The 24,974-nt window shown below is 37.6% G+C and overlaps 4 protein-coding genes across 9 annotated transcripts in view; 2 read left to right on the top strand and 2 right to left on the bottom strand.

The window, feature by feature from the left end:
- irf1a (interferon regulatory factor 1a) overlaps positions 1 to 2,014 on the top strand; it is a 7,175-nt gene extending 5,161 nt beyond the window's left edge. For both annotated transcript variants that reach the window (XM_085451889.1, XM_085451881.1), the window contains 3 exons: positions 56 to 108; positions 345 to 435; positions 1,051 to 2,014. In XM_085451889.1, coding sequence (XP_085308015.1) covers positions 56 to 108; positions 345 to 435; positions 1,051 to 1,169 — 263 coding nt within the window. In that variant the 3' untranslated portion in view covers positions 1,170 to 2,014. The remainder of the gene's footprint in view (positions 1 to 55; positions 109 to 344; positions 436 to 1,050) is intronic.
- cdc42se2 (CDC42 small effector 2) overlaps positions 1 to 12,144 on the bottom strand; it is a 17,104-nt gene extending 4,960 nt beyond the window's left edge. The window contains exons 1-5 of one of the 3 annotated variants that reach the window (XM_085451917.1): positions 11,906 to 12,138; positions 9,536 to 9,780; positions 7,612 to 7,713; positions 7,451 to 7,529; positions 5,731 to 6,439 (exon numbers count right to left, since the gene is read on the bottom strand). In XM_085451917.1, the coding sequence (XP_085308043.1) occupies positions 7,455 to 7,529; positions 7,612 to 7,713; positions 9,536 to 9,589 (231 nt within the window). In that variant the 5' untranslated portion in view covers positions 9,590 to 9,780; positions 11,906 to 12,138 and the 3' untranslated portion in view covers positions 5,731 to 6,439; positions 7,451 to 7,454. Of the gene's footprint in view, positions 1 to 5,730; positions 6,440 to 7,450; positions 7,530 to 7,611; positions 7,714 to 9,535; positions 9,781 to 11,905 lie in introns of those variants that run through there. The other 2 variants (XM_085451926.1, XM_085451935.1) reach the window with 2 other exon arrangements.
- nip7 (NIP7 nucleolar pre-rRNA processing protein) lies at positions 11,347 to 14,475 on the top strand. Its single transcript, XM_085451902.1, has 6 exons — positions 11,347 to 11,487; positions 12,060 to 12,162; positions 12,286 to 12,372; positions 12,453 to 12,591; positions 13,378 to 13,518; positions 13,783 to 14,475. The coding sequence occupies exons 2-6, from the start codon at positions 12,107 to 12,109 to the stop codon at positions 13,900 to 13,902; spliced, it is 543 nt and encodes a 180-aa protein (XP_085308028.1). The 5' UTR covers positions 11,347 to 11,487; positions 12,060 to 12,106; the 3' UTR covers positions 13,903 to 14,475.
- Positions 13,920 to 24,974, bottom strand: LOC146718464 (uncharacterized). Of its 3 annotated transcripts, none has more exons than XM_085451865.1 (14): positions 24,957 to 24,974; positions 23,869 to 23,964; positions 23,615 to 23,742; positions 22,921 to 23,007; positions 22,462 to 22,602; positions 22,110 to 22,234; positions 20,801 to 21,337; positions 20,534 to 20,650; positions 19,619 to 19,792; positions 16,447 to 16,575; positions 16,213 to 16,359; positions 15,184 to 15,263; positions 15,041 to 15,084; positions 13,920 to 14,737 (listed from the first exon to the last, which is right to left on the bottom strand). In XM_085451865.1, the coding sequence occupies exons 2-14, from the start codon at positions 23,927 to 23,929 to the stop codon at positions 14,579 to 14,581; spliced, it is 1,929 nt and encodes a 642-aa protein (XP_085307991.1). In that variant the 5' UTR covers positions 23,930 to 23,964; positions 24,957 to 24,974; the 3' UTR covers positions 13,920 to 14,578. The 3 variants fall into 3 exon arrangements, with proteins under 3 accessions (XP_085307991.1, XP_085307984.1, XP_085307977.1); XM_085451858.1 differs by lacking the exon at positions 24,957 to 24,974 and adding an exon at positions 24,805 to 24,929; XM_085451851.1 differs by lacking the exon at positions 24,957 to 24,974 and adding an exon at positions 24,279 to 24,776.

Raw genomic sequence — 24,974 nt, 5'->3', positions numbered from 1 at the left:
TTTGGATGTAAGAGACACTTTGAAAAGATTGATGATGGTTCTTGTTGGTATGCAGGGATGTGGGACGCCAAACCAGTGGACCAGGAACAGAGTGAGGCCGTCTTTAAGGTACTATATCTTAAATATGCTAACTAATCAAATGCAAACCAACAGTCTTGGTATTCTTGCAAAAACATGTGGGTTTTCCTCAGGAAACGAAAAATAATTGCTATGTAATTGAACTACATCATATTTGACTTAACCGAGATCAGTTTCCTGGGAATTTCTTTTTGCTGCAGTTTTGATTCTGTATGTGCTGCTCTGTATATCTGTTTGACTAACTTTCAGTGTTTTGTTTCCTGCAGCTGATGGATCACTTAAACAACACTGAGCTCTGGAACCAGACCGGGGAGCAGAGAGGATGGAGAACACACAATCTCTGGAACCACTGGCACTGTATGACGCTTATTTTATTTCTGCAAAGTATTATTAGTCAATAGTTAAATGAAATGGTTATGAAAAAACATAACCCTTCTACTTCACGGTACTAAACTGCAGTACAGCATTTTACTGTATGTGGATTTAATGTAAACATTTCCAATTATATTCAGTTTTATTCATATAGCGCCAAATCACAGCAACAGTTAAGGCGCTTTGTATTGTAAGGTAAACCCCCTAGAATAATACAGAGAAGACAGAGAAATGCACTGTGGAAGAGAGTCAGAGATTGATAATAACTAATGATTAAATTAAATTACATCCTGAAATGTTTTAATTTTACTCGGATAGAGTAAATGTAAACATGAACAGGAAGTGTGTTGTACTATATATTTTTGTATAAATATGGATTTTGGGGTGAGTAACACTGAGGGAAAGACTATGAGAATAACAAACAAACAAACACAGCTCTATTAGGTAGATGAACGTTAAGCCCGACAGATCAAATTCAATATATTATGTGTACATGTAACAATCTGTAAAAGTGGGATAAAATTAAATGTATTAAAGGTGTGACAACAGCCATGATTGTTGCCATGACTGTGTGTTTATGTGCTGTTTTATGCTTCTCAGGTCCTGGAGATGATAACTCATATCCTCTGCACTCAGAGAACTGCAGCGATCTATTTGGTCCAAACTACATCAAGGAACTTTCCGACTGGTCCACACATCAGCAACCACTGATGCCATAGCTGTGCACCCAAGAACTCCATCTACCTTCTCTTTGTGTTTACTTTGTGTGTTTTTTCTTTTAAGCTTTCTTGCTAACCTTCATCCGTTTCCCTCTTATTGTTTTTCTGATAAGCTAATTGCAGGAAATAGGAGAAATGCGAGAGGGCAGGGAACATTGCTCTGTCATCCTCTCTGCTGAGCATGCTGGGATGAAGATCCAGTTCCAAGCCAAGCTTTACCTCTGTCAACATTACTTATGTTTAGATTTAGTGCCTAACACTCACAGAAATGACCCCAAGCTCGCAGATCTCATTTCATCGCAGTGCAGGATCAGTTTCTGTTCGCCCGTTTCAGTGAGCTTGACTGGATGTTTAGCCAGTAAATGAAGAGCAAAGAATAAACAAAGAACAAAGAATAACAATTTGTAGGTTTGTGTTTGTGAGTGGAGTTCAAATCTCACTTTACCTGCATTCACAGAAAGCTGACCCAATCTACAATACGGTGTATTCTATATCCTTGTCCATTTGTAATATGTGTGCGACTTCTACATTTGTAAATTAATTTTACTACCTTTTGAAAAAAAACTTTCCAACATGAAATACAAGTTTGTTTGTTTTTTGTATCTTTTTTAAGGCTATAGATTGTTCAGTGTGTTTTGTGTGTTTTAGTGAATAATACCCATGTTGTTTTTTGTGTATATTATTTGTTTATATATTACATTATATATATAAATAAACCTGCTTTTACAAAATACACAAATTACACAAGGGCATGAACTTGTCAGGATTCTTGACATCCTGTGTGTATATAAAAATGAATGCAAAAAATACTGAATTTTAGTGTGTGATTAAAAAGCTGCCAAGTTTCTACTTTTTGATTTAGTTTTTTTTTTCCACATTTATTGCACGTTGTTTACATCCTGAAATATGTGAGGAGTATGATAACTCATTGTGATTGACAAGCATCCAAAACCCAATCCTGTGATGAATAACAAGGAGCAGATGTTACATTTCTATTTTTTAAAACATCTGCTTCACCTCATTCCTTGTTGTGTTAGGAGATATGAAACCATGTAACCAATGAATACAGCTTGAATCTTCTGATCTTATCTCGAAGTTGTATTCTTGAGCACAGCTTTTAAAGTTGTAGCTTTAAATCTTGATTAAAGCTTTAAATCTTTAATCTTGAACACAGCTTTACATGTTGGAATTACTAAGCCAATATGCCATTTGTAAGAAAACGGGAGCTACTGTGCATTAATTCAACATAAAAACTAAAATTTCTGAAAACAGAGTTATCTAATTGCTATAACTGGCTAAAACCTAAAAACTTCAAACATGTGCTTTTAACAAATACATTAGTGTTTTTAATTGACACGTCTTTTTAACAGAAGACATTCGGGTCTATCACAGCAGAACAAGCAGAGTGCAAATAACACTTCACAAGAGTGCAATAAAAATACCAGATGTTGATAAAGTGAATCTGCTATCAAGGATTACTATTAGAGACATTGTAGTTATTTATGGGTTGCCACAGCAGATCATCTACCTTCTTCACAGTCTATCCCTTACATCCTCTTCTGCCACATCAAACCTCTGCATGTCGACCTGTGCTGTTTCTGTGGATCTTCTCTTTGATTCTTTTTTGTACATACTTGTTAGATCCTTTGCCTGTTGTATCTAATATAAACCTTGACTTTCTAACTTTAGCTCCAAACCAAGGTCTCCCTCTGATGTGCTTATTTCTAATCTTGCCAATTCCCTTTTTCCAGTTCGGGATCACAGAGGGATGGAGTCTATCCTAGTTATCGTGGGACCAAATGTGTCATACACTTTGGACAGATTACACATGGAGACAGAATCATCACCTCTCACATTCAATTAACCCAACAAGAATGCCTTGGGACTGCTGGTGTAAGGTGCATGCAGGTGGAGAGAGAACATGCAAAGTCGGTACAGGAAGGCCTCAGCCAGGCAGCAGTTTTAGACTGAGAATCTTTAGCTGTGAGTGCTAACCACTGCATCACATATAAAAGTTGATAATTGTTTTAAATATTTATGTATAAATATTTTAAAAATTGGGTAGTTTAACAGTTAGAACATTTAATAGAGCATTCTCTGGCTCATTTTGTCTAAACGGTGAAATACCTTTGGGCAACATATTGAACCCTGAGATGCCCTTGATGTATTCATCACAGTGCAAGTCTGCCTGTCAGTGTTAAACAAAGCGATAAGAAATAGATAAAAGTGCTACATAAATGTGTGCGTAATTGCGTGAATGAGACTTTGAGCGCTCAAAATTAGTTGCTATCAGTATCATGCAAGCATCGGGAAATGTCAGCCACTAATTGCCCAACTTTTGTTAATAAGGTTCCTCTTTGCAGCATTCAACACTCAAATGTATTAACAATCTAAAAGTATATCCAAGTATGCTCCACGGGCAGTATTTCATTCTGGGGTGAGAACTCTTACTGTAAAATTCTACTAGATTTATATAAAGTAAAATTTTGTATTGTATTAAAAATGTATCGTCTTTGTTACACTGATGCTTTCACTGCTTTCCTCTTAAAAATGAAAAGATGGAATACACATTTGGTGAAACATCAACGTATAACATTTATTGGCTTATTCTGAAAATGCAATAAAGGAAAGATGATTTTCCCTTTAAAGTGAGAACTACACATTAGGCAGATTCTGAGGGTGGGCGGGGTGGGGGATTTTGCCAACTACACCTTTCTTGTAATATTATACAGAAATATATGAATCTGAGAAAGCGTGGAGCCATCACTTTTATACATCATGTAATAACAGTGTCATCATAAAATAAGCCCTGTGACAGGAATCCAAACACAAAACTGTTAAGTCACATTCAAACAGTCCACTGGCACAGCCTGCTGGTCACATAATGTACTGCAATCCAAGTATGACTGCACATTCTACAGCATTTATCCCAGAGCTGGAAAACAAACAAACAAAAAACACAAAACAAAAACGTGTACATGTATGTGGATCCATCTGCACATAGGAATAACTACAGAAACACAGATGTTTGTTACAATGTTTCAACCTGATGAATCTTAAATCTGTCCGGGGTTACGGGCAAAGTACTTGCAAGAAGTCTTAAGGCTGATATAAGAAATTTGACAACATCAATTAAATGTATTCTATGATTTGAAGTACCAACATCAAATGAGACGTTTTCTTTGTACCATAGAAATGTTGACAATAGCACTCATTTAACACCAATCTACATGCTCGACTTAATACATTCAACACATTTTGTCGCTGAAATAGTCAATCAATATGATGTACAAAGAGGACAAACAATGACATTTATTAGGTCCAGGCCTGCTGGTTTGCTCAGCACTTTTGATCTTTCTGCTTAGATTTTTTTTCTTAAGATGGACCCTAATTCAGAAATTTGGACAACAACAATAATTCCAAGGGAAAAAACAAAATCAAAAAGACATTCTAGTCTGATCACTGACATGACTGACAACTAGAATAACCAGGCAATAAGATCTGTTTTTATTTTTTTTTTTCCCCCCCAAATAGGAAAATTATGTGCTTGAAGGTTAAAAACACTGGCAAACTGTGAATAAAGTAATGTCCAAGACGGTCAGGTGGTGTGTTAATACTTTTAGTAAAAAATTATTATTATTATTTTTTTAAAACAAAATAAGGTTATATGTAGCAATAATTCAAAACAGAAGCAACATAAGCTCAAACACTGCGACAAAGGTGGGTCACATGTGGCTGGAAGTCATCAAGCTGCATTTATCAGCTGTAACAGTCATGGCAGGTTAGTTTAAGAAAAAGGACAGCATTATCTGTGGCAAATTCCCTTCATCTTAAAAAAACAAAACAAACAACCCCCCCCACGATGATAGGTAGGTGAACTAGATATGAGAATACTGCCGACTGTAACAAAACCCACTTTTGCTGCAGTGTTTGCGACATTCTGATTACTTCCAAGTTAAGGTCTAAAGTCTACTGTTGGTACACAAACCTTGGAAAGACAAAAAAAAAAAAACAAAAAGGCGAATGAACAAAAAAACAAAACAAAACACATAGCATTCAAAAACATGCAATTGCAAAAATAAATAAAAGCTCAAACAAAGCATTAAAGCTGGGGGAGACACCATTTTTGGCATACGTAGGCAAAGGCTCCACAGTAACAATTCAGCATATTGTACTTTAATGTGCTCTGCAAGAAACTAGCCTTCTGCACCGCCTCTAAGCTCTTCTATCAATCGAAAAATTTTGCCCACTGTGACAGACAATCAAGTCTTCTCAATTGGCTGACCTACAAATGTGCCTTCAGATGGTGGATTGATGACAGAAAAAGCCACCAACAAGCAAAGGTATCGTTAAGTGAAGCTACATAAGAAGCAGTCACGTGGCAACCTTTGGTCAAGCCTATTTGTTCAAGAATCTAGCATAAAGAGGTTATTGACAAAACAGCAAAGAGCAAAGGGGAGAAAGGTGATCATTTAAAACATTGCCTTTTCCAGATTTGTGCCTACTTCAGCTTTAAGCTTCCAAATCGCACTAGCAAAACAAATAACATGACTTCAGGAAGGCAGATTAGGAAGTTAATAGTTTATTAAAATCCTATATGGTTCAATCTAAATGAGTATAAAAAACAAACAAACAAAAAACAGTTGAAATCAATGCTGAACTCCTAAGCAAGTGTGAGTGTACAATGTATGGTCCAGTGTACTCTACTCATTTCAAGTTTATTACAAAAACAGCAATCTTCAACCCTGAAAGCAACTCAGTATAATGAGTATTTCTCAGAATAAAACTATGAACGTGTTGCTTTTTTTTTTTTGCCTTGCTACCTGTCCTTTGATAAACCTCTGAGGATAAAGAAGGAAACTCAATGTTCCAATTTTCCAGCGTGGCCCAGCCACCATGAGGTCCGTTGTCAAATCAAGATAATAAATACAGGCATCCAAATTGGCTTCAACAGCAAGAATCTTTGAAGTAAATTTTCCTCATGCATACACACAAACATACGTCTGTCTGAGATTATGAGCTTTCTAAACCCTCTTCCCTACTCTTAAACAGTTTCTCTTTACAGTGCAACAGTATGGCAGCAAATGGATAGCAGTGCTTTCATTAAAAACAAAAAACAAAACAAAAAAGGGAATGGAAAAATAAAAATATATACAACATCAAGGTAAAGCAGTAGTTTCATCTTTTGGTCCTGTGTCCTTTATGGACAGAACTGCTTTTTGAAAATTCTTCCTTATATGAACAACAGTAGTTTCCACAAGACTGAAGAGCTGTTGGAGGAAAAGGTGGAACAAATGTTAGGATTCGAGTTGCTTCTGATTGGAGGTGTACTTTTGTGTCTGTGTGCATTTGTCAGTCCCAATTTTAAAATCTTAGTTGGTTTGGTCAAATTTACAGTCATCTGTGTTTTTCCCAGAAAGTATTTGATATCTTTGGGTTCGATCTGTCTTAGCACCTATGGCAACACTGTGTGGGAGTGGTTACACCCCCCCCCACCTTAAAAAACAAAACCCAAAAAAGCAACCCTGCAGATGTAGCTTTCTTGATGTCTTAGGACAGTAGAGAGCTATAATTTTGCTAAAGTAAGGCTAATTTTATTAAAAAAAAAAAAAAAAAAAAAAAAGTATAATTCAGTAAAGTCAAGAGAAAAAAAAAAGTATGTCATTTTTATATAATAAAGATTTTATTTATTTTTTTTTAAATTGACTTTGGCACGATTACACTGTCATTACTCTGACAGCTGAGTCACGCTCACAAAGACAGTTTGAGAGGTAATCAGCAAAACAATACCATGCACAGTACAGTGTAAATATGTGCTTCATTGCATTTCTCCCATTTCCTCTCAAAGCCACATAAGGCAAGCCTGCTGTTGTGTGCAGGCTTGATTTGCCATCACTTGTTTTTGACAGTGCATGGGTGGAGCAAACTTTTGAGGTTTACAAGATGGAAACAGTCACGAGAACTTTGACACTATCACTGACTTATGGCTAGAGCCCCAAGTCTAGAATTTCACACATCCTATATGATATTGATATTTCTAATCTATTATTTAAAAGAACTGGAAGACAGAGGAACAAGACAAATACTGCTTTTGCTAGGGAAGGGGAAAAAAAAAAAACAAAAAACAAAAAACGAAAATTCACTCAAAAACAAACTTGACCTTTTATAAGTTGGCTTTGGCTGCATGAAAACAAGATGAAACTGTGCTTGTGTGGCTTTGGGGTAGTGAAAAATCTGTGGTTAATGTCAGTTTCACTAAGGGATATCAGGACATCTCTCACCTCGTTACAACTGCGAACCTTCAGAACTTGTGTGCGCGTATCCTCCTTTAGATTTCATCTGGGCCTGAACTAGGTCGACCTATAGAAATATATAAATGTTAGCTGGCTGAAAACACATGTTTGAAAATTCAGTGAAAACAAACAAAAAAACCAAAACTTACTGATGCCAAACCCAGGCCCATGTCCCCTGAGCCTACATGTGTGGTATGAACAAAGTTTGTCGGCTCCCCAATCATGGAGCGATCGATCCTTCGCCGCCGTTTCTGAAAAGTAGCAAAAATCTAAATTTAAATATTAATATCACAAGTAGACTTACCATACTACACACAAAGCAAATATTACTATCACTGGGAACTGAGAAGAGCATGTGTGAATCAGAAACTAAACACTTATCAGTTTACTTTTTAAATCTTTGTTTGAAGTATAGTGGATCTGCACTGAGACAAAGGTAAAAACTAATCATTTGTGTTATCTTATCTGTTAACAGATAGTTCACTACCAAAGTGATGAAGTTTTACTGAATCTGTTTTGTCAATCCAGGGTTACTAAACCTACAACAGGGAAAAGTTTAGAATTTCTATGATGGACACCGATTAATCACACTCAGGCTGGAAAAACTAAACCTATGTGAATGCCTCACTGTAAAGATTCTCAAACTATTCTGTGGGCAAATAAGACAAATGTGGGCAAACAGAAAAGAAAACAAACCTGCCAAAATGTGGAGTGCTATGTTTAGAGGGAAACAAAAGAGTACTGGCAAGCCGACACAAAACACCATCCATAAAAACATGGTGCAGAAAGTACAGTGGGATTTATGGTGGAGCAGAGTGAGCGTGTTAGCTGTCCACTCCGCTCCAGGGCCTGACTGTCTGTGCTACAAACAATCTGTGGACAACTGTGGCTCATGTTGTTTTTGGTCTATGAGCCAAACACGAAGAAGAACGAAGTTATAAAACACAAAACCTGAAGTGAAACCGAATATTAAAAACAATGAAAACTGTCACTGCAGTCACTGTCTGTGCTTTTCATACATTATTTTTTGATCTTTGAAGTTTTTAAACAGGATCTCCTATTCCCGTGGAACTCTGCTACTGCTCCCTGCTCTTTTCTGGCCCACTTATCAACCAGTTAACATTTGGCAGTCGCATACGTCATCCGATTCCAGCGAGACGCAGTCAGGATCTAGGAGGACTTCACGGCAGCGTTTCTCGCGTGGGTGAAAACCCGTCTCCCCTCTCTGACTGAAAACTGTATGCAGACGGACACATTTGCGAGGCTATAAATCCCGCTTATCTTGAGCTGCTTTTATAGCTCAGGTCCGCGACACCTCACATTCACAAAGGCAGCAATAAATTCATAACCGCATTACAGAATGATATCTGGGCAGCAGTCATGGCAGATCATGTGACAGCACACAAGTAAATAAACAAGAAGGGTTTTTCTTGGTTTACTTTTTTAAATGAAGAAAACTAGGTTTTGTAGTCTGGGTCTAAAACCAATTTAGATACTGTGGCATGACCTAGATAGCTTCAATGTTAAGTCAAGATATCCCAGATATAATAACAAATAGTTTTTCAGTGAGGAATGATCCAAATTCCCTCCCAATCACTGTGCCCGTCTTATGAGCAGCTACAAGAAACTTCTGATTGAAGTTTTTGTTTTCTAAACTCAGAAGTTAATTTAAATTTGAAAGCCTTCCATGAGAACAATTACTTGGGGAGTTTAATACAAACAGGAAATGTACAAAGGTCTGCATGTTTTTGTCATTAACTCTGAATTAGTTGAGCAGTAAACCACATATGAGTAATCGATACATTACTCACGATCATTCCAAAGGACTCAACAACTTAGACTTGCTGCGGCAGGACAGGGGTTATTATTGTGACATCAAACAGTTCCCTATTATAACCAGACTGTCTGTCTGCCAACAGATAACTTTTAGCAAATATATTTAAAGTGTTTTTTGCCAGGATGTGTTTAACTGGATGAATGCTACTTTGTTAATCTATATTCAAATTAAAAACTTTTAAAAACAAGGCAGCTTAAATTAAATAAATCAGTTCTTCTTGCAAATTTCATACTCACAGGCTGTGGCTGCTCTGCAATGCAGCAACTGAAACAAACCCAGAACTCAGTCATTCTGAGGCCAACGAAGAAGCCGCAGCAGTTTCCTCTCTCTGCTCAGACGTCTCTACGCCCGTCTTCCTGTTCCGTGTTACCAGAACCACAAACACACGCCGGAAACTGATGACAGACACAGGCCAGTGGCTTCTTGGGGGTAAACCGTTGGCACGAAAAGTCTTGTCCCACTTCAGAGCACCACACACCTGCTGACACGTTAACAAAAGAAAAAAAAAAAAAACAAAAAAAAACAAAACACACATTTCAATCAATTGCTGATATATTTTGATGTGTATCAGCAGCTTTCGGCTGCTCATGTTCCCCATAGCTAATAGTTCCCTGGACTTACTTTTACAGGAAGCAACTTTTGATTGAAAACAATATTTAAAAATTCCTTTCTTGGAAGCTTGCCACTTTTTGTATGATACCATCTCGCGTCTGATGAGGTAATCTATGGTTATTTTTAATCATACGTTTAAACTACTGTCAGACACATACTACATATGAGGCATGGTGAAACATTTACGTCAGAAGGTTAAAAACAGAAACTTCACCACATTCAAATTTAACTTCTCTTGTAACAAGTCTTAAGAAAAAGAAATGGGGCCAGAGTGTGGCCTCTATTTCAACAAGCTGTCCAGGGGATCACTGTTACTTTCCCTTTTGTGGTTAATCTCCGGTGGTAAATAACTTACTACCTGAATCCAACCTTGGGCTGTGAGGTTAAACGAACAGCCAGTGTTTCAATTTTCAGAAAGCTGTTATTAGCTCCGACACCTTGATAAGCTTTCCATTTTAATTAACATCTCTGTGGACTTGAAATCGTCTAGAGGCTTATTTCACTAATAGGGCAGCAGCAATGTGGAGCACCATTTGGGAAAATAAATAAAAAATAAAACTGTCTTCACTGTACTGTACTTGTTCAAAATATACTTAATTCTATAATGAAGGAAAGAAATTTGATTTTGGAAGCACACTGTGGCCATCAATTTGGTGTTGGATGACAATTTTTATTTTAAGATATCAGTATGGTAAATGTTTCTATACTGACAAATATCTTAGGAAAAAAAAATGTAGTTAAAAGGGATAAATGTTGTTTAATAAAAAAAAAAAAAAAAAAAAAACCACCAACAACTTGTGGGATTATCACTAATCTACTAATTTGTTTACAAGGATCAAAGAAAATGCAGTTAAACATATGATCAACAAAGCTATTATAGTTAATTAAAATTGGGTGCATATTTAAGTTTAAATTACATAAAATAATCTTAAAATCATCATCAGTCTTTGTCAAATTTAGTCAAGTGTGTCAACACAACTAGGGTGGGGAGGCTTTGTGTTTTGGATGACTCTCTCTCAATGTGAGCCAACTCCCTTTACAGAGTGTTGTGTTTGTATTGCAACTCCTGTCCAAATATCAGCCACAAAAGACTAAACTAATACTCAAAATAATTAATACCAAACAAAAACATTATAAACAATGAAATTTCACACTGAAACGAGTAAACAAGTCGAACAAAACGATTAAAAAACAAAAAACAAAAAACAAACAAACAAAAAAAAACCCCACACACACAAAACAGGGTGATATAATCAAACAGTGTTACCACATATTTCGAAATGTCAATCGTTTTTTTTGGTCGATGCCTCAGAAAGACACAGTAGAAGGCCTTCTGGCTGTCAAACAATTGGTGACAGGAGGATCAAATGATCTGCCAAAAGCGAAGTGCTCGCTGACGGAGTGTATTTCCCAGTCTGTAACACTGACTCTGCAGCTGACACTCAGTGCAACTGAATCATATTATCAAGAGTCGTAAAATGAGCGCAGACGTGTTTAATGATGATTTTAACCACATCTGACATCCTTTAAGGATTACCAACTCTGCCGGTGATCTTGGATTACTGGAACTTAATCGGTATTTACAAACAAATGAGCGTTATGTAACTTCGCCCCGCTGCGGCAAAGACGCTTTACATGACCAGTCTGAACACAGCTCGCAGCTGGGTGCAGTTCAACACATGTACTGCTGCTGTGCCGGGGCGTCGGCGTTGATTAGAACTGAACTGCTTTAGTAAATTGGAGTGTTAGCTCTACCACATGCTAATACAGCTAGCTTTCCAGCTAACGTTCACGGGCTCGATGATAGCCGCGGGTCTGTGTTTTTTTCCACTGACAGCTAGCTGTCGGAGCTAACGCAGCCCATTTTCGGAAGCTGTGACTTCAGTTATTAAATTAAAACAAAAGCTGAAACAATTGCTGGTTTTCGCAATTAGAGCCAACTACTCCTCAAGATTTCTTTGTGAATTGTAATTATTTAGTATGAGAAAACTTACCAGATGGCGACCGGTTTACCGGAGAAAAAACACGTCCGTCCAAACTGATCGCTAAAGGAGGCAAAAAACCAGGAACTGTGATCACTGTTACGTCACACAACTTCCGTTTTAAAGCATTACTGCTTCCGCGTTAACCCACGTTTTTTTCTCACAGGAGACACGTTTATCCGTTGCTAACGTTAAGGATTTATAGTAGTAAATATGAGGCCGCTAACAGAAGAAGAGACCAAAACGATGTTCGAGAAGTTATCTAAATAGTGAGTGAACGGTTTCTGCGCCGTGTTAGCCTGTAAAGGTTCAAATTATACCAACACGTTCAGCAAGCCCGGTAGCTCACGCTGTGAATGTGTGTGTGATCCATGTGTTTTCTCTTGTAACAGCATTGGTGAAAACATAAAACTTCTAGTGGACCGACCAGACGGCGTTTACTGTTTCAGGCTGCACCATGACAGAGTCTACTACATGAGGTAATTTTGGTTAATTAACACGCATGTTGGGTACCTGTCCGTACATGTAAGGATTAAGGCGTTTGGTTTTCTGTCCACAGTGAGAAAATTTTAAAGCTGGCCACCAACTTTTCCCGGGACAAACTCATGTCAGTGGGTACGTGTTTTGGGAAGTTTACAAAGACCAAGAAGTTCCGCCTGCACATCACAGCCCTGGATTTCCTTGCTCCATATGCAAAGGTGACTATAAACAACACACAGCCAAGTCATTCCCTCCCATCAATATACCAAGCGGAGCTTAAATAAGATGTAGGAAACGAAACAATACGGGTATTACTAAAGTCCTCTATAGTAGAGGCTCATTCTGAATTATGCCACCAGATCATCTTCCAGAAGGGTTTTTGAAAGAGTTAGAGCAAAAATGTAAAGTAGTGGAGTGTGTATAACCAGTTTTTAGGATCAGTGACACACAACGGGTAGAAATTGTTTTTCACATGCATAAACAGCTGTTTACTATACAGATGGAAAATCAAAATATTCAATCAGAAATAAAATCATTGTTCATTGCTGGGAAACACTGGACATGATTTGCAGGCTCATGTGCAATTCTGTGTGCTATTACAGATTTATTGCATGAAAAATTGTGCTGTACAAAAGTTTGTTTATACTTATAAACAGGCTGTTATTTTTTTCCATCTCATTGCATTAGGCTTAACATGCTCTATAAAAATAGATCTTTTTTCAACAAATTGAAGTTCATAGGTGAGAAGATTCATATCTGTGCATACAGATTCACATCTTAGCTACATGGATACTTTAACTGAATGTATTTTTTTGCTTTTTGAAGACCCTAAATGGCGAGAACCTGTATTAAGTAGTTTATAAATATTATGAGAACAAGAGAGAAGTAGCTCTTTGTGCTTAGAAATTCTAGGCTTTCTCTTAATTGTTCAAGCTTTTCATCTGTGCTGTCATATTGGACTCATTCATTCATGTATGAATAACTTGAAACTATCATGTATTCAGTTTAAGGTGTGGGTGAAACCTGGAACAGAGCAGTCTTTCCTGTATGGGAACCACGTGCTAAAATCTGGTCTTGGCAGAATTACTGAGAACACGATGCAATATCAGGGAGTTGTGGTTTACTCCATGGCAGATGTGCCTCTGGTAAGTCCTTTAAAGGTTGCTCTTCTTGTCACACTGTTATGGGCAGTATTCACAGTACAACAAAGATACATATTCCTGTTGGTAACACTCATGCTGGAAAACAAAGCACATATTATGCAGATGTTTTGTTTTCCTCAGTGCCGTGTATTCACAATAGGGTATTGGATAGATCCACTCATGTACTAAAAAGAGGTTAATACCTGATTAACTCAAGGTTATATGACAAAAGGCACTTATAGGCTGGCTGTTTGTCTTAATCTTCAGGGTTTTGGTGTGGCGGCCAAGTCTACGCAGGAGTGTCGGCGAGTGGACCCCATGTCTATCGTTGTGTTCCACCAGGCTGATGTCGGCGAGTTCATAAGAAATGAGGAAACATTAACATAAAGATGCAGAAACAAGTGGACTGTCAAACTGTTTATTTTTAACAGTAACACTCACTCAAAGTCAAAGGTTCAACTTTTAGCTGCTAAACATTTTATAGTGACATGATCTGATCAAAGTTCCTACTTCACGAGCAGCTGTTATACCTGGAACACTTCCCTACAGTCCAGAGGCTAAAACAATCTGTCTATTGACTCACTTCTGCCATTTGCAGAATTTCCTGGTTTGTCCCCTCCCTGTTGTATTAAATGAGAAGGGTTTTGTTTTTGTGTGTATGTTTTTTGTAACTTTAATCTTGAAATAAATCCACATCTCTGTATTATTTAAATTAAAATCTTTTTTTTTTACAAATAGTTTGTGTGGGAGGAAAAAATTACCTGTAGATCTTAGCTATATGGATATTTTGCAGCTTTCATATCTTTAATTAAAGGTCTGTTCTGCTTTTCCGAGATCATAAGACTGAGTAACATACTGACTTTTAAAGCTATTCCCATCTCTGTATCAATTCAACAAGTGGGTTTGTTATTTAGGGCTGCAGAGATGCTACAATAGTCACTATTACTGCAATTTCTGTTATCCCTTCCTCAAAAAGAAACAATCTTTGACCCACAAACATTCAACATTTACAAACCAAAACAAATAAATGGAGATGGGATAAAATGAAATGGGCTTTGGTGAGTCAGACGATATTTGATTTTTTCATTGTTCTCCACCTGTCCTTCAGGTTGACATTTGTTCGATCTTTGAATTTGTAATATGCCTTTATCTTGCTCCAGTTGCCCTCTCCAAATTTTTTGACCCCGTCTTTTAACTTCTGCGTCTCACTCTCTGTCCATTTCTGCAACACAGTAAAAACATGTCGGTTAGCCATTTGCCACTGTGGGAAGTCTAAAAATGACAGCATTTTAGATCAAGTTGTAATACCAGTGCAAGTGACTGAACATGCAATGGTTTTGATACAGGAACTTCAATTTGTATGATAGCAACAAAAGGCAAAGCAGCAAATTACTGTGTGATATTGAACAAGAAGTCCTCCCTATGGACTATTCCACACATTTATGTGACAAAGGCATTTAAGTACAAATATCAACAGTAAAGTAATGTGACCAGTTCGCTTTGCAGCATGTTTTGCTATACTTACTCTTTTCCTTTGGCCTGAATTTGAAATGGTGCTCATGTCTAAGCCTTTGTGAGAAGAAAAAAAAAAAAATACACAAAATTATTTGAACCCCATCATCTAAACTCCATGAATTCGAGTTGAATATTCAATGAACTATTACTTACTTCTCTTTTTGGAGGTAAAATACAATTCTTCGTCGCTCCATACCTCCTTGGTCTCCTTTGCATTATGGTACCGTTGCTTCCTGTGAATAAGAGCCAGAATGTGTTTTTGTTCGGCAAAATGATTAAGCACAACTACAAAAGATAAAAATAATTAGGGCTATTAATCAGATATGCTGGGAGGAATACTCGTGTGTGTTTGCATGTAATCACATATTAAATATTCTCAGCTAATGACTAGTGCATATAAAAAACAATATGAGACATTTACAATTCAAAAATAGTCAACTTTATTCTATATTTATAGAGTAATGTTAAATATTTCTAACCATAAAAAAGTGAATATGACCCGTAGCTCAAAAATCAGAAATCCATGATTTCAGATTGTTAAAAACAGAAATATCCAGTATACTAATTTCATACTGGGTTTTTATTTAGAAATCAAACACTTGGTTAGGATTCCTTTGCTATGAGTTGCTGCATCAGTGTGGTGTGGCATGGAGGCAATTAGCTTGAGTAACTGTAATATACTCACATATCTATATTATTGCTAATATATATTGTAATATATCTATATCACTAAAGCACTTCTGGATGGATGCAAACTGCATTTCGTTGCCCTGTACCTGTGCATGTGCAATGACAATAAAGTTGAATTCTATTCTATTCTATTCTAACTGCTGAAATGTTATCAAAGCTCAGGTTGCTTTGACAACAGTTTTCAGCTTGTGGGTAGACAGGTGCTAAGTCTTGCTGGAAAAGGAAACCAGCATCTCCAGATGGAAGCACAGACTGGTCTAAAATGTCCTGGTAAGAGCCTGCTTTGTGTACTTTGTGCTTAATAGAACACAGCAGACCAATTGCCACCTGCGCTAGCAGATGACATGGCACCCTAAATCATTGACTGGAACGTCACACCTTCAAACCAAATCAAAATGTGCACCAATCAAAAGGATAAAGCATTCAAAATGTTACATTTTAACATATTACAGCCCTCTTGTTACTTTCTCAGACTTATTGGTGTTTACTAACCATTCTAAATGGGAATGGACGTTCTTTTGAGCAGAGTCCTTGTGAGGAGTAGAGATCGTTTGTGGGATGGGGTGAGAAGGGGACTGACTTGGCGAGCTCTCCACTGAAGAGTCTGTAATATGGATGTCATCCGTATCATCTTGATTCCTGTCAAAGTAAATAAAACTGGTCAAATATCATATGATTAATTAGTCGTCTAGAGCACCGGTATAAAATACAAGATTCTGTAGTTACACTTGATTGTCCACAGGATCACTGGACAGCTGCTTATGAGGCTTTTGTACTGGAGTTTTCTTGCAGGTCACAGGCTCCTTCGGGTCTTCCTCGCTGTCTGACGATAACCGTATTGACTTTTTAGACTTTCTGCAAGATGAGAAAAAAAGTCAATGATATTCTGTAAAAGGAACGACCTGTTTTGAGTGATTGGTGATTAAAATGATGTTTTACTCTTTATTTCTGAAGTTAAACAGCCAGGTTTTATAAAAAGGAACAGCACAATGTGTACAAGTAGAGAGAAACTTTTAACTGCAAAATGCTAAATCACTACTAATGCCTTAAGCTGTTATCTGGTTTAAACTTGTACACTGTGGTTTTAAGTGAGCAGTGTCTGTGTTTCTTCATTGGCTACCAATAATGTCATGAGCTTAAAAGCACTGTATAGGGAGTGCAGAATTATTAGGCAAGTTGTATTTTTGAGGAATAATGTTATTATTGAACAACAACCATGTTCTCAATGAACCCAAAAAACTCATTAATATCAAAGCTGAATGTTTTTGGAAGTAGTTTTTAGTTTGTTTTTAGTTTTAGCTATTTTAGGGGGATATCTGTGTGTGCAGGTGACTATTACTGTGCATAATTATTAGGCAACTTAACAAAAAACAAATATATACCCATTTCAATTATTTTGTTTTACCAGTGACACCAATATAACATCTCCACATTCACAAATATACATTTCTGACACTCAAAAACAAAACAAAAACAAATCAGCGACCAATATAGCCACCTTTCTTTGCAAGGACACTCAAAAGCCTGCCATCCATGGATTCTGTCAGTGTTTTGATCTGTTCACCATCAACATTGCGTGCAGCAGCAACCACAGCCTCCCAGACACTGTTCAGAGAGGTGTACTGTTTTCCCTCCTTGTAAATCTCACATTTGATGATGGACCACAGGTTCTCAATGGGGTTCAGATCAGGTGAACAAGGAGGCCATGTCATTAGTTTTTCTTCTTTTATACCCTTTCTTGCCAGCCACGCTGTGGAGTACTTGGACGCGTGTGATGGAGCATTGTCCTGCATGAAAATCATGTTTTTCTTGAAGGATGCAGACTTCTTCCTGTACCACTGCTTGAAGAAGGTGTCTTCCAGAAACTGGCAGTAGGACTGAGAGTTGAGCTTGACTCCATCCTCAACCCGAAAAGGCCCCACAAGCTCATCTTTGATGATACCAGCCCAAACCAGTACTCCACCTCCACCTTGCTGGCGTCTGAGTCGGACTGGAGCTCTCTGCCCTTTACCAATCCAGCCACGGGCCCATCCATCTGGCCCATCAAGACTCACTCTCATTTCATCAGTCCATAAAACCTTAGAAAAACCAGTCTTGAGATATTTCTTGGCCCAGTCTTGACGTTTCAGCTTGTGTGTCTTGTTCAGTGGTGGTCGTCTTTCAGCCTTTCTTACCTTGGCCATGTCTCTGAGTATTGCACACCTTGTGCTTTTGGGCACTCCAGTGATGTTGCAGCTCTGAAATATGGCCAAACTGGTGGCAAGTGGCATCTTGGCAGCTGCACGCTTGACTTTTCTCAGTTCATGGGCAGTTATTTTGCGCCTTGGTTTTTCCACACGCTTCTTGCGACCCCGATGACTATTTTGAATGAAACGCTTGATTGTTCAATGATCACGCTTCAGAAGCTTTGCAATTTTGAGACTGCTGCATCCCTCTGCAAGATATCTCACTATTTTTGACTTTTCTGAGCCTGTCAAGTCCTTCTTTTGACCCATTTTGCCAAAGGAAAGGACGTTGCCTAATAATTATGCACACCTGATATAGGGTGTTGATGTCATTAGACCACACCCCTTCTCATTACAGAGATGCACATCACCTAATATGCTTAATTGGTAGTAGGCTTTCGAGCCTATACAGCTTGGAGTAAGACAACATGCATGAAGAGGATGATGTGGACAAAATACTCATTTGCCTAATAATTCTGCACTCCCTGTATATAAATGTTTCAATAAATAACTTCTTCATAAAAAAACAAAATATGTGGGGGATACACTATCATTGCAAAAAGGATCAGGTCTTAAACCATGATGTAGATACAGAGATTTAAGAATACGAAGCAATACAATAGAAGAAAGATGAGGAATCAAAGACAAAATAATTTTTGATGCAATAGTTTTTTGTAGAGGCTGGCTAGACTTTCAACGAGTATGATTAGATCTGGGAAAAGTACAAATGAGAGTCAATGATGCCACAAAGCTGTTAACCAACTTTAAGTTTATAAATAAATTTATAAGTCACTTTTGAGAAAATGTACATGAGGCAGCAAGCCAAACTGGAAGGCCCAAAGCTTTGAGCATAGAGTGATCAAATTTCTCGAGGTCCCTACAAGCATCCTGCTTGAGTTGCTTGATCTGTTCATGGTCTGAGATTTGCATCATAGCATCTTCTGATGGATTTCTCAGATATCATTGCTTTTTGTTTGTTGTCAATTGAGAACCTTTGGTTGGAGAGCTTTCCTTTGATGATGGACTCTGACCCCTTGACTTTGCAGGGTCAGAGTGCATTTTCCAAGGTGTTCTTCCAGGGATTTCTTTGTTGTCTTCAGTAATCTTAAATGGGTCTCTGATGAAGCTAGTTCTTTCATGCATTTTTCTTTTTCTGAGCTAATCTTAGTCTTTTGCACGTCTCTTCTGTTGGAATTTTTTTTTCTTCCTCTCCATTAATTCACACTTTTCTGCTCCATAGTTTGAAATGATTCCATCCAGCCTCTTAAGCTACAATGTATATTAAGACGATTGCTTTGGTGTCATATACATCGTAGGTAAGAGTAATTCATTTTGAAATCTAAAAATCTATAACCGTTTTTCAATGTTTTCAGTTAATGTGCAGCACAGCAAACATCAGAAAAATAAGTTATTGTTAATGTTCTCCAAAGTAGATCTTTAGCTATAAGACATGTCAAGTCTGTATAAAGTGAAGCTGTACATATGGACTTGCCATGCTTGATAAAGTATTTAACAAGTTACAGTGTTCCCCATCTGTAATTTCACTGCTGTTATCTTTGTGGCCAATAAAAAAAAAATCAAAGTAAATCACTTATCTTACACTCAAGATGAACACTTGAACATATGACGTCTATCTATTCATAGCCAAAACTACTGGTGTTATCTCTACTCACTTCTTTGAATAGGAGTTGTTGCTGAGTTGAGCAGAATCCTTGTGAGGAGTGGAGCTTGTCTGAGGAACAGAGTGCAGAGGGAGCAGACTGGGAGAGACCTTCACTGAAGGCTCTGAGAGCTTCTGTGGTTCTCCTTCACTGTCTGATGACGACTGTTTTGACTTGTTGATGTTTCTGTTAGACAAGAGTTAGACTGTTAGACTATTATCTTCAAAATGTAACATTTGCTTTGACTGGAGATCTGAAAGATACTATACTGTTTATCTGTAGTGTTTAATATATGTGTTTTTAAGCACCAAAGTAATAAAACAAAGAGTAATTCTAATTAAAAAAACAATTACTATTAACTAAATGACATCATCAAATACACAAAAGTGTAATTTGAATTCTCTTTGAAAGTGAGTCCTGTTCACTTGCACTGAACCCTCACATTAGAGAGGAGGGGGAAACATAAGAGAGTGAGGATAGTTTAGAGTTCTGAGCTTCATGTCTCATGTGTTTTACTACACGCTGTCGGTTCTGAGTTACATAAATTTCATGAGGCTCTGTGCTGACATCCATATGCCTGCCAATGATTTGTGACTGTCTGGACATGTCTGTGAAAACATTATAGAACATCAACTACGCACACACCCTTCAGTCAGACTTCAAAGAACTAAAACAGGAATAACTATTCATTCATTGTGTGGACAGTTGTCTGAGTCACCGTGGGCAACCGAGTATAATAGCTGCTTTAACTAGTTTATTGTTAAGTGTAAGTTGACCTGAGTAACTTTTATTAGCATTAATATTGAGCTAGCTTAAAACAAGGAGATACAGTCAATAATTACAAACAAACTGACAATACATGAATGCATATTTGCTCTAACGACGGTGAAGTCTTTCTGGTTATTGTTAAGAGTTCTAATATTTTACCTGGTGGGTGAACTACTGGACTGGTTATGACGTTTCACACTAACTGCTGTGCTGGCCACAGAATGAGGAGAGTCCTCCTCACTCTCTGCTGACAACTCAGCAAAACTAGTTGAAACTCTGTAAACAAAAGCAAAAAAAAAGGTTTTAATGCCATACACTGATTAAACAAATACTAAAAGTAAGCTGAAATGCAAAACCTTACAACCTTGTAAGAAAATAGTGCCTACTAATCATTTTCCTGGAAAAGAAAAAAACAAATATAAGTACCTCCTGTTAATTCTGTTGGTCCTTCTGTGGCGTTTTGGTGCTGGTATGGAAACTTCTTGGTCAGTAACTGGACACTGTGAGTCTCTTTTATTTGACAGAGCCAGTGTCTGTGGTGCTTCTTCTACTCTGGCCTCGGTCTCTAGTTCCTCTGAAACCTTTGAGCACTGTGAACTTGCCTGACTATCTGGTTCCATCACCAGCCGAGACAGAGTGTAAAGCTGTCCGTTCCATGGCACAGAAGTTGTCTTTGAGAGCGAACTTTCCTGAGTTTGTGGAACAGCATCTGCTTGTGGTGGTTGGTCTGCCGGTGAAGCTTCCATGGGGCTGCCTGAGTCTCTCTGAAATAACACTTCCTGCTCCAAGTCCAAATTGGTGTCCATTTTAGGATCAGGTGAGAGTTGCAGACACATATGCTCGCTTTCCTGGTCCTCTGTCTCCACTTCTTCCTCCAGCTGAGAAAACATTCTCTCATTTAATCCTGTAGCCAAGGCTTTGTAGGCTGCTTCTAGCCTGGTCCTCTGGATAGTTGAATGCTTGCTGGAAATTAAGATGCAGACAAGGAAAAGGGGCTGAAAAGGGATGTCTCGCCACATATTTAACTTTTCACACTCACTTGCTAATTTAATCGGTACACCTGTTCACCAGCTTGTTAACGATAACACCTAGTCATGTAACATGCTCTGTTACAAGGCTCACATCATTTCAAACTGGTTCTTTGTTGCATTCACTGTACTCAAGTGGCCACCAGAGAGCAAATTATTATTGAAAAAAATTTGGGATTATATTGATTTCTTTTGTGTATTTTTAAAGTTAAGGGGACCTAATTAAACCTTTTATGGTTTGCTGAATCTAGTACTCCTGAAAATATCATAAAAAACAACAATAAAAAAATAAATAAATGGAAATCTAAATTGGATTTTCAAGCTGCAACCGTTCTCAACTGATATTATGCTGCCCAGCATTGACAAGGGGTAGATACAGAGTGTGCAATATATTAACGGAAGTAGTACTCAATTTCAGAATTGAAATAGCTTTCACTATTACTGAATAATGAAGAAACTACGACCACATTTCTCATTTGTAATAAATTTAAAACAGTCATCTGTGATGGATGTTTGCAATTCCCAGTCCAGATGGGGAGTGATTTTTCTCTGGGCATTTGTGTGAGGGCTCCGGGCAGCTTAAGACTATAAGAGAGCACAATGTGCAAATACTCAGCACAGATAAGCATAACTGTACTTATTAGGATCTAATAAAACCTAATCTGATCAGATTAGATCAGATCACCTGAGAGGGACAGATATCTTACCACGGTACAGACTGGACCATGTTTACTTGTGGACTTGAAGAGGGGACCGGTTGGACTTGCTCATCAGCTCTAGCTGCACTGCTGTCTTGTTCCTTATTCTTTTCCTGAATAAGCCGATTTGCAGCCTGGTAGAATTACACAAAAATATACACTTTTATATAGTGTAAGTGTAAAGACTTTTATGTTACAGACAAATCCACAATGTTTTGTTAATTGTTTTTCAACAGAATAAACAGAAGTCACAGGCAAACATTTCCTACTGATCACAAAGTAGAAACAAACAACCAAAAAAGAAACCAAAAAAACCCCCAAACAAACTACAAAGCCTTTATCTTAAGTATAGCATTCATACCTTTTGGAGAAAGGGAACGCTTGATGGGCAGAGCCTTTCACAAAAAGCCAGCATCTCCATCTTGAACCGTGCAAAGTTGATTTGCTCAATTACTTCATGCTTTTTATTTTTCGTGCTGATAAGACCCATGAACAGCATTCTCTACACAGAACACAAATATTTCATTAATATAAGACACTACATGAACACCTAAAAAACTTCATGAATCACCATCAATAATTTAGTATAATAATATTTTGGTGTTTACAGTTAAAGCTAAAAAGCCCCCCCCCCCATCTTCCGCAAGCATGATTTAACCAAGTACCCCTACTCTTATTGCTTTTACACAGCATTTTTATAACTACTAATTTTAACACTGTAAATAATGTCAAAATGGCAATCAATGTGAATAGAGTTACCAAGATAAAACAATCAAAGAATATTGCTTAAGGAAAAATATGTTTTAATTAGTGAACTCACCCTGCCATCCATCCTCTTGGTAAAGTGCTTGTTCAGCACCTTTCCTGCTTTCTCAAATTTTCCATTCTTAATAGAAAGCATTATAATCTAAAGACAGAAACAAATAACTTGTTGAAAAAACCTGATTAATGTCTTGATGCATGCTCAATGATCCAGGTAAGTAAATTCCAAAAGGTTGATTCTGTTCTGTGTAGTGTTAGTGGGAGAAACGTTTCGTCACTCATCCACGTGACTTCGACAGTCTCAACTACTGCAGGTTTCCCCAACCTTATAAACAGTACATTTGCACAATAGCTGATAGCATTCAGTGGGCTGCACTGAATGAACAATGGGCTGTGAGGTACTTGGATGAGTGATGAAATGTTTCTCCCACTGAAAATGCTACATCCAGATGAACAGAATCAACATTTTGGGAAACCTGATTAATAATGTAAAAAAATGAATTTAGCTCAGGCTTAGTAAGTTCATGTATTCATCCTTTGGCACAAAAAAAAAAAAAAAAAAAAAAAAAAGATGTGTACACACGTTCGCCCATGCATTTACACCATCAAGTTAGCAGCACAATAATTTCATTTATAGTCTCTGATTAAACAAAATAGTATGTCTGTATGTTTTTGTGAAAGGGAATGTAAAAACGAATCATGTGCATAAATTGAATAGGTGATTTAAAAAAAACAATAAGGAACATGCTTACCATTTCTTTAATTGAAGTGCATACGTTCTTGTAATCCTGTTGTGTGATACTGAACTCCTGGCTCATACTTTCCAGCAACATTAGGGCTGATTCCAGAGGACATACCGACTGAGAAGACGTGTCTGCAGCTGGGAGAAAAAAACAAAACAAAAAAAAAACAGGTTCATTTTAGTGTTTATTCACAATGCAAAAGAAGCACTACCATGAATCAGACTGACAGATGTGTGATAATAAATGGTCAATGTTGATCTCACCAGGTTTGTCACCTTCATTTATCCGGCAAAGAAACCGCCACACTTGAATCTTTTGTGGCATGAAATCAATGGGCCCATAAGGACGAACCAAGACACCTGTAAGAAAACAATCAAAAGGCTAAAAAATGCATATTTATTTTTTGGATGAAACAAGTAGTAGGCAGTAGCAAAATAATATAAGTATCTACAATAAAAACAAGATTGATAAAAATGTCACATAAATGACATAAACCAGTGGGACATGCAACCACGAACCTACATCACAATTAGTCCAGCACACGAACCGTGACACGTTGACATATATAGAGCACTTCTTCACTTTTCAAGGATAACAAGCTTGCAAAACATAGTTCTGGTAATCCCAGAGATACGTAGGCTAGTCAAAACACGCTAAACTGATTGTTACTTACTGTCGAGTACATCTGTGATGGCACAGAAATCCTCATATTGTTCCTTTTTAAACAACTCTAGCGCCAAAAACAAATAATAATCCACTACCCAGCGGTTCACCACGGATTCAGTATCAAATTGGCGACTGTTTACGTTTTCTTTTGCCGCCATATTCATAGGGAGTGATGGGTTATTAATCTCCGGGTTTAGCTTGTCAGGTGGCGCTTCATTCCAATTCTTTAGAGGCAGAATTCAGCAAAAGCGTAAAAAAAGACAAAACAAAACACACACCACATACAAAAACAGACAAAACGTTCGTATCCAACGGAAGACTTCTTCTTTTAGTTCTAAATTTTATGGGCGGTTGGCAAACAGCTGAATTGTGCATTACCGCCACCAACTGGTATGGAGTGTGGACGGAACGTCACTCACACCGCCCCCCTCAAATCCTCCCAAACCCTCTTTTAAAAACCGGAATAAGGCCTGATAACTTTCACGAGACCTTTTCAAGTAAATCAATAAGATCTAGTTTCATTTTCATATTACTGAGGTTTGGGGTCAGCTGACTTCTCTCCACCTGATACTTCTATAGTTTCCTCTTCTCCACAGTAGTCACATTTCCCTGTATTATGTTTCCCCATTATGAATAGTGTAGTGTTTAAACCAATATGTTCAAATCTTATTCTGGATATGACCACCTCCTCTCTCCTACTCCT

Source organism: Copadichromis virginalis, linkage group LG1, assembly GCF_057382275.1.
Source record: "Copadichromis virginalis isolate Kocher_CV1m ecotype Utaka linkage group LG1, C_Virginalis_male_GT1.1, whole genome shotgun sequence".
Lineage (NCBI taxonomy): Eukaryota > Metazoa > Chordata > Actinopteri > Cichliformes > Cichlidae > Copadichromis > Copadichromis virginalis.
The sequence above is the reverse complement of the archived record's forward strand: the minus strand, read 5'-3'. Positions and strand labels throughout refer to the sequence as shown.

Excerpts from the sequence above, each read along its gene's own strand:
- nip7 (XM_085451902.1), top strand. The coding sequence starts at position 12,107 with ATGAGGCCGCTAACAGAAGAAGAGACCAAAACGATGTTCGAGAAGTTA. Across the intron at positions 12,373-12,452 it reads GACAGAGTCTACTACATGAG|TGAGAAAATTTTAAAGCTGG; the intron begins GTAATTTTGGTT and ends TTCTGTCCACAG. Across the intron at positions 13,519-13,782 it reads CCATGGCAGATGTGCCTCTG|GGTTTTGGTGTGGCGGCCAA; the intron begins GTAAGTCCTTTA and ends CTTAATCTTCAG.
- LOC146718464 (XM_085451851.1), bottom strand. The coding sequence starts at position 24,435 with ATGAATATGGCGGCAAAAGAAAACGTAAACAGTCGCCAATTTGATACT. Across the intron at positions 16,360-16,446 it reads GATCCTGTGGACAATCAAGT|GAATCAAGATGATACGGATG; the intron begins GTAACTACAGAA and ends TTACTTTGACAG. Across the intron at positions 15,264-16,212 it reads GTCCATTCCCATTTAGAATG|GAAGCAACGGTACCATAATG; the intron begins GTTAGTAAACAC and ends TCTTATTCACAG.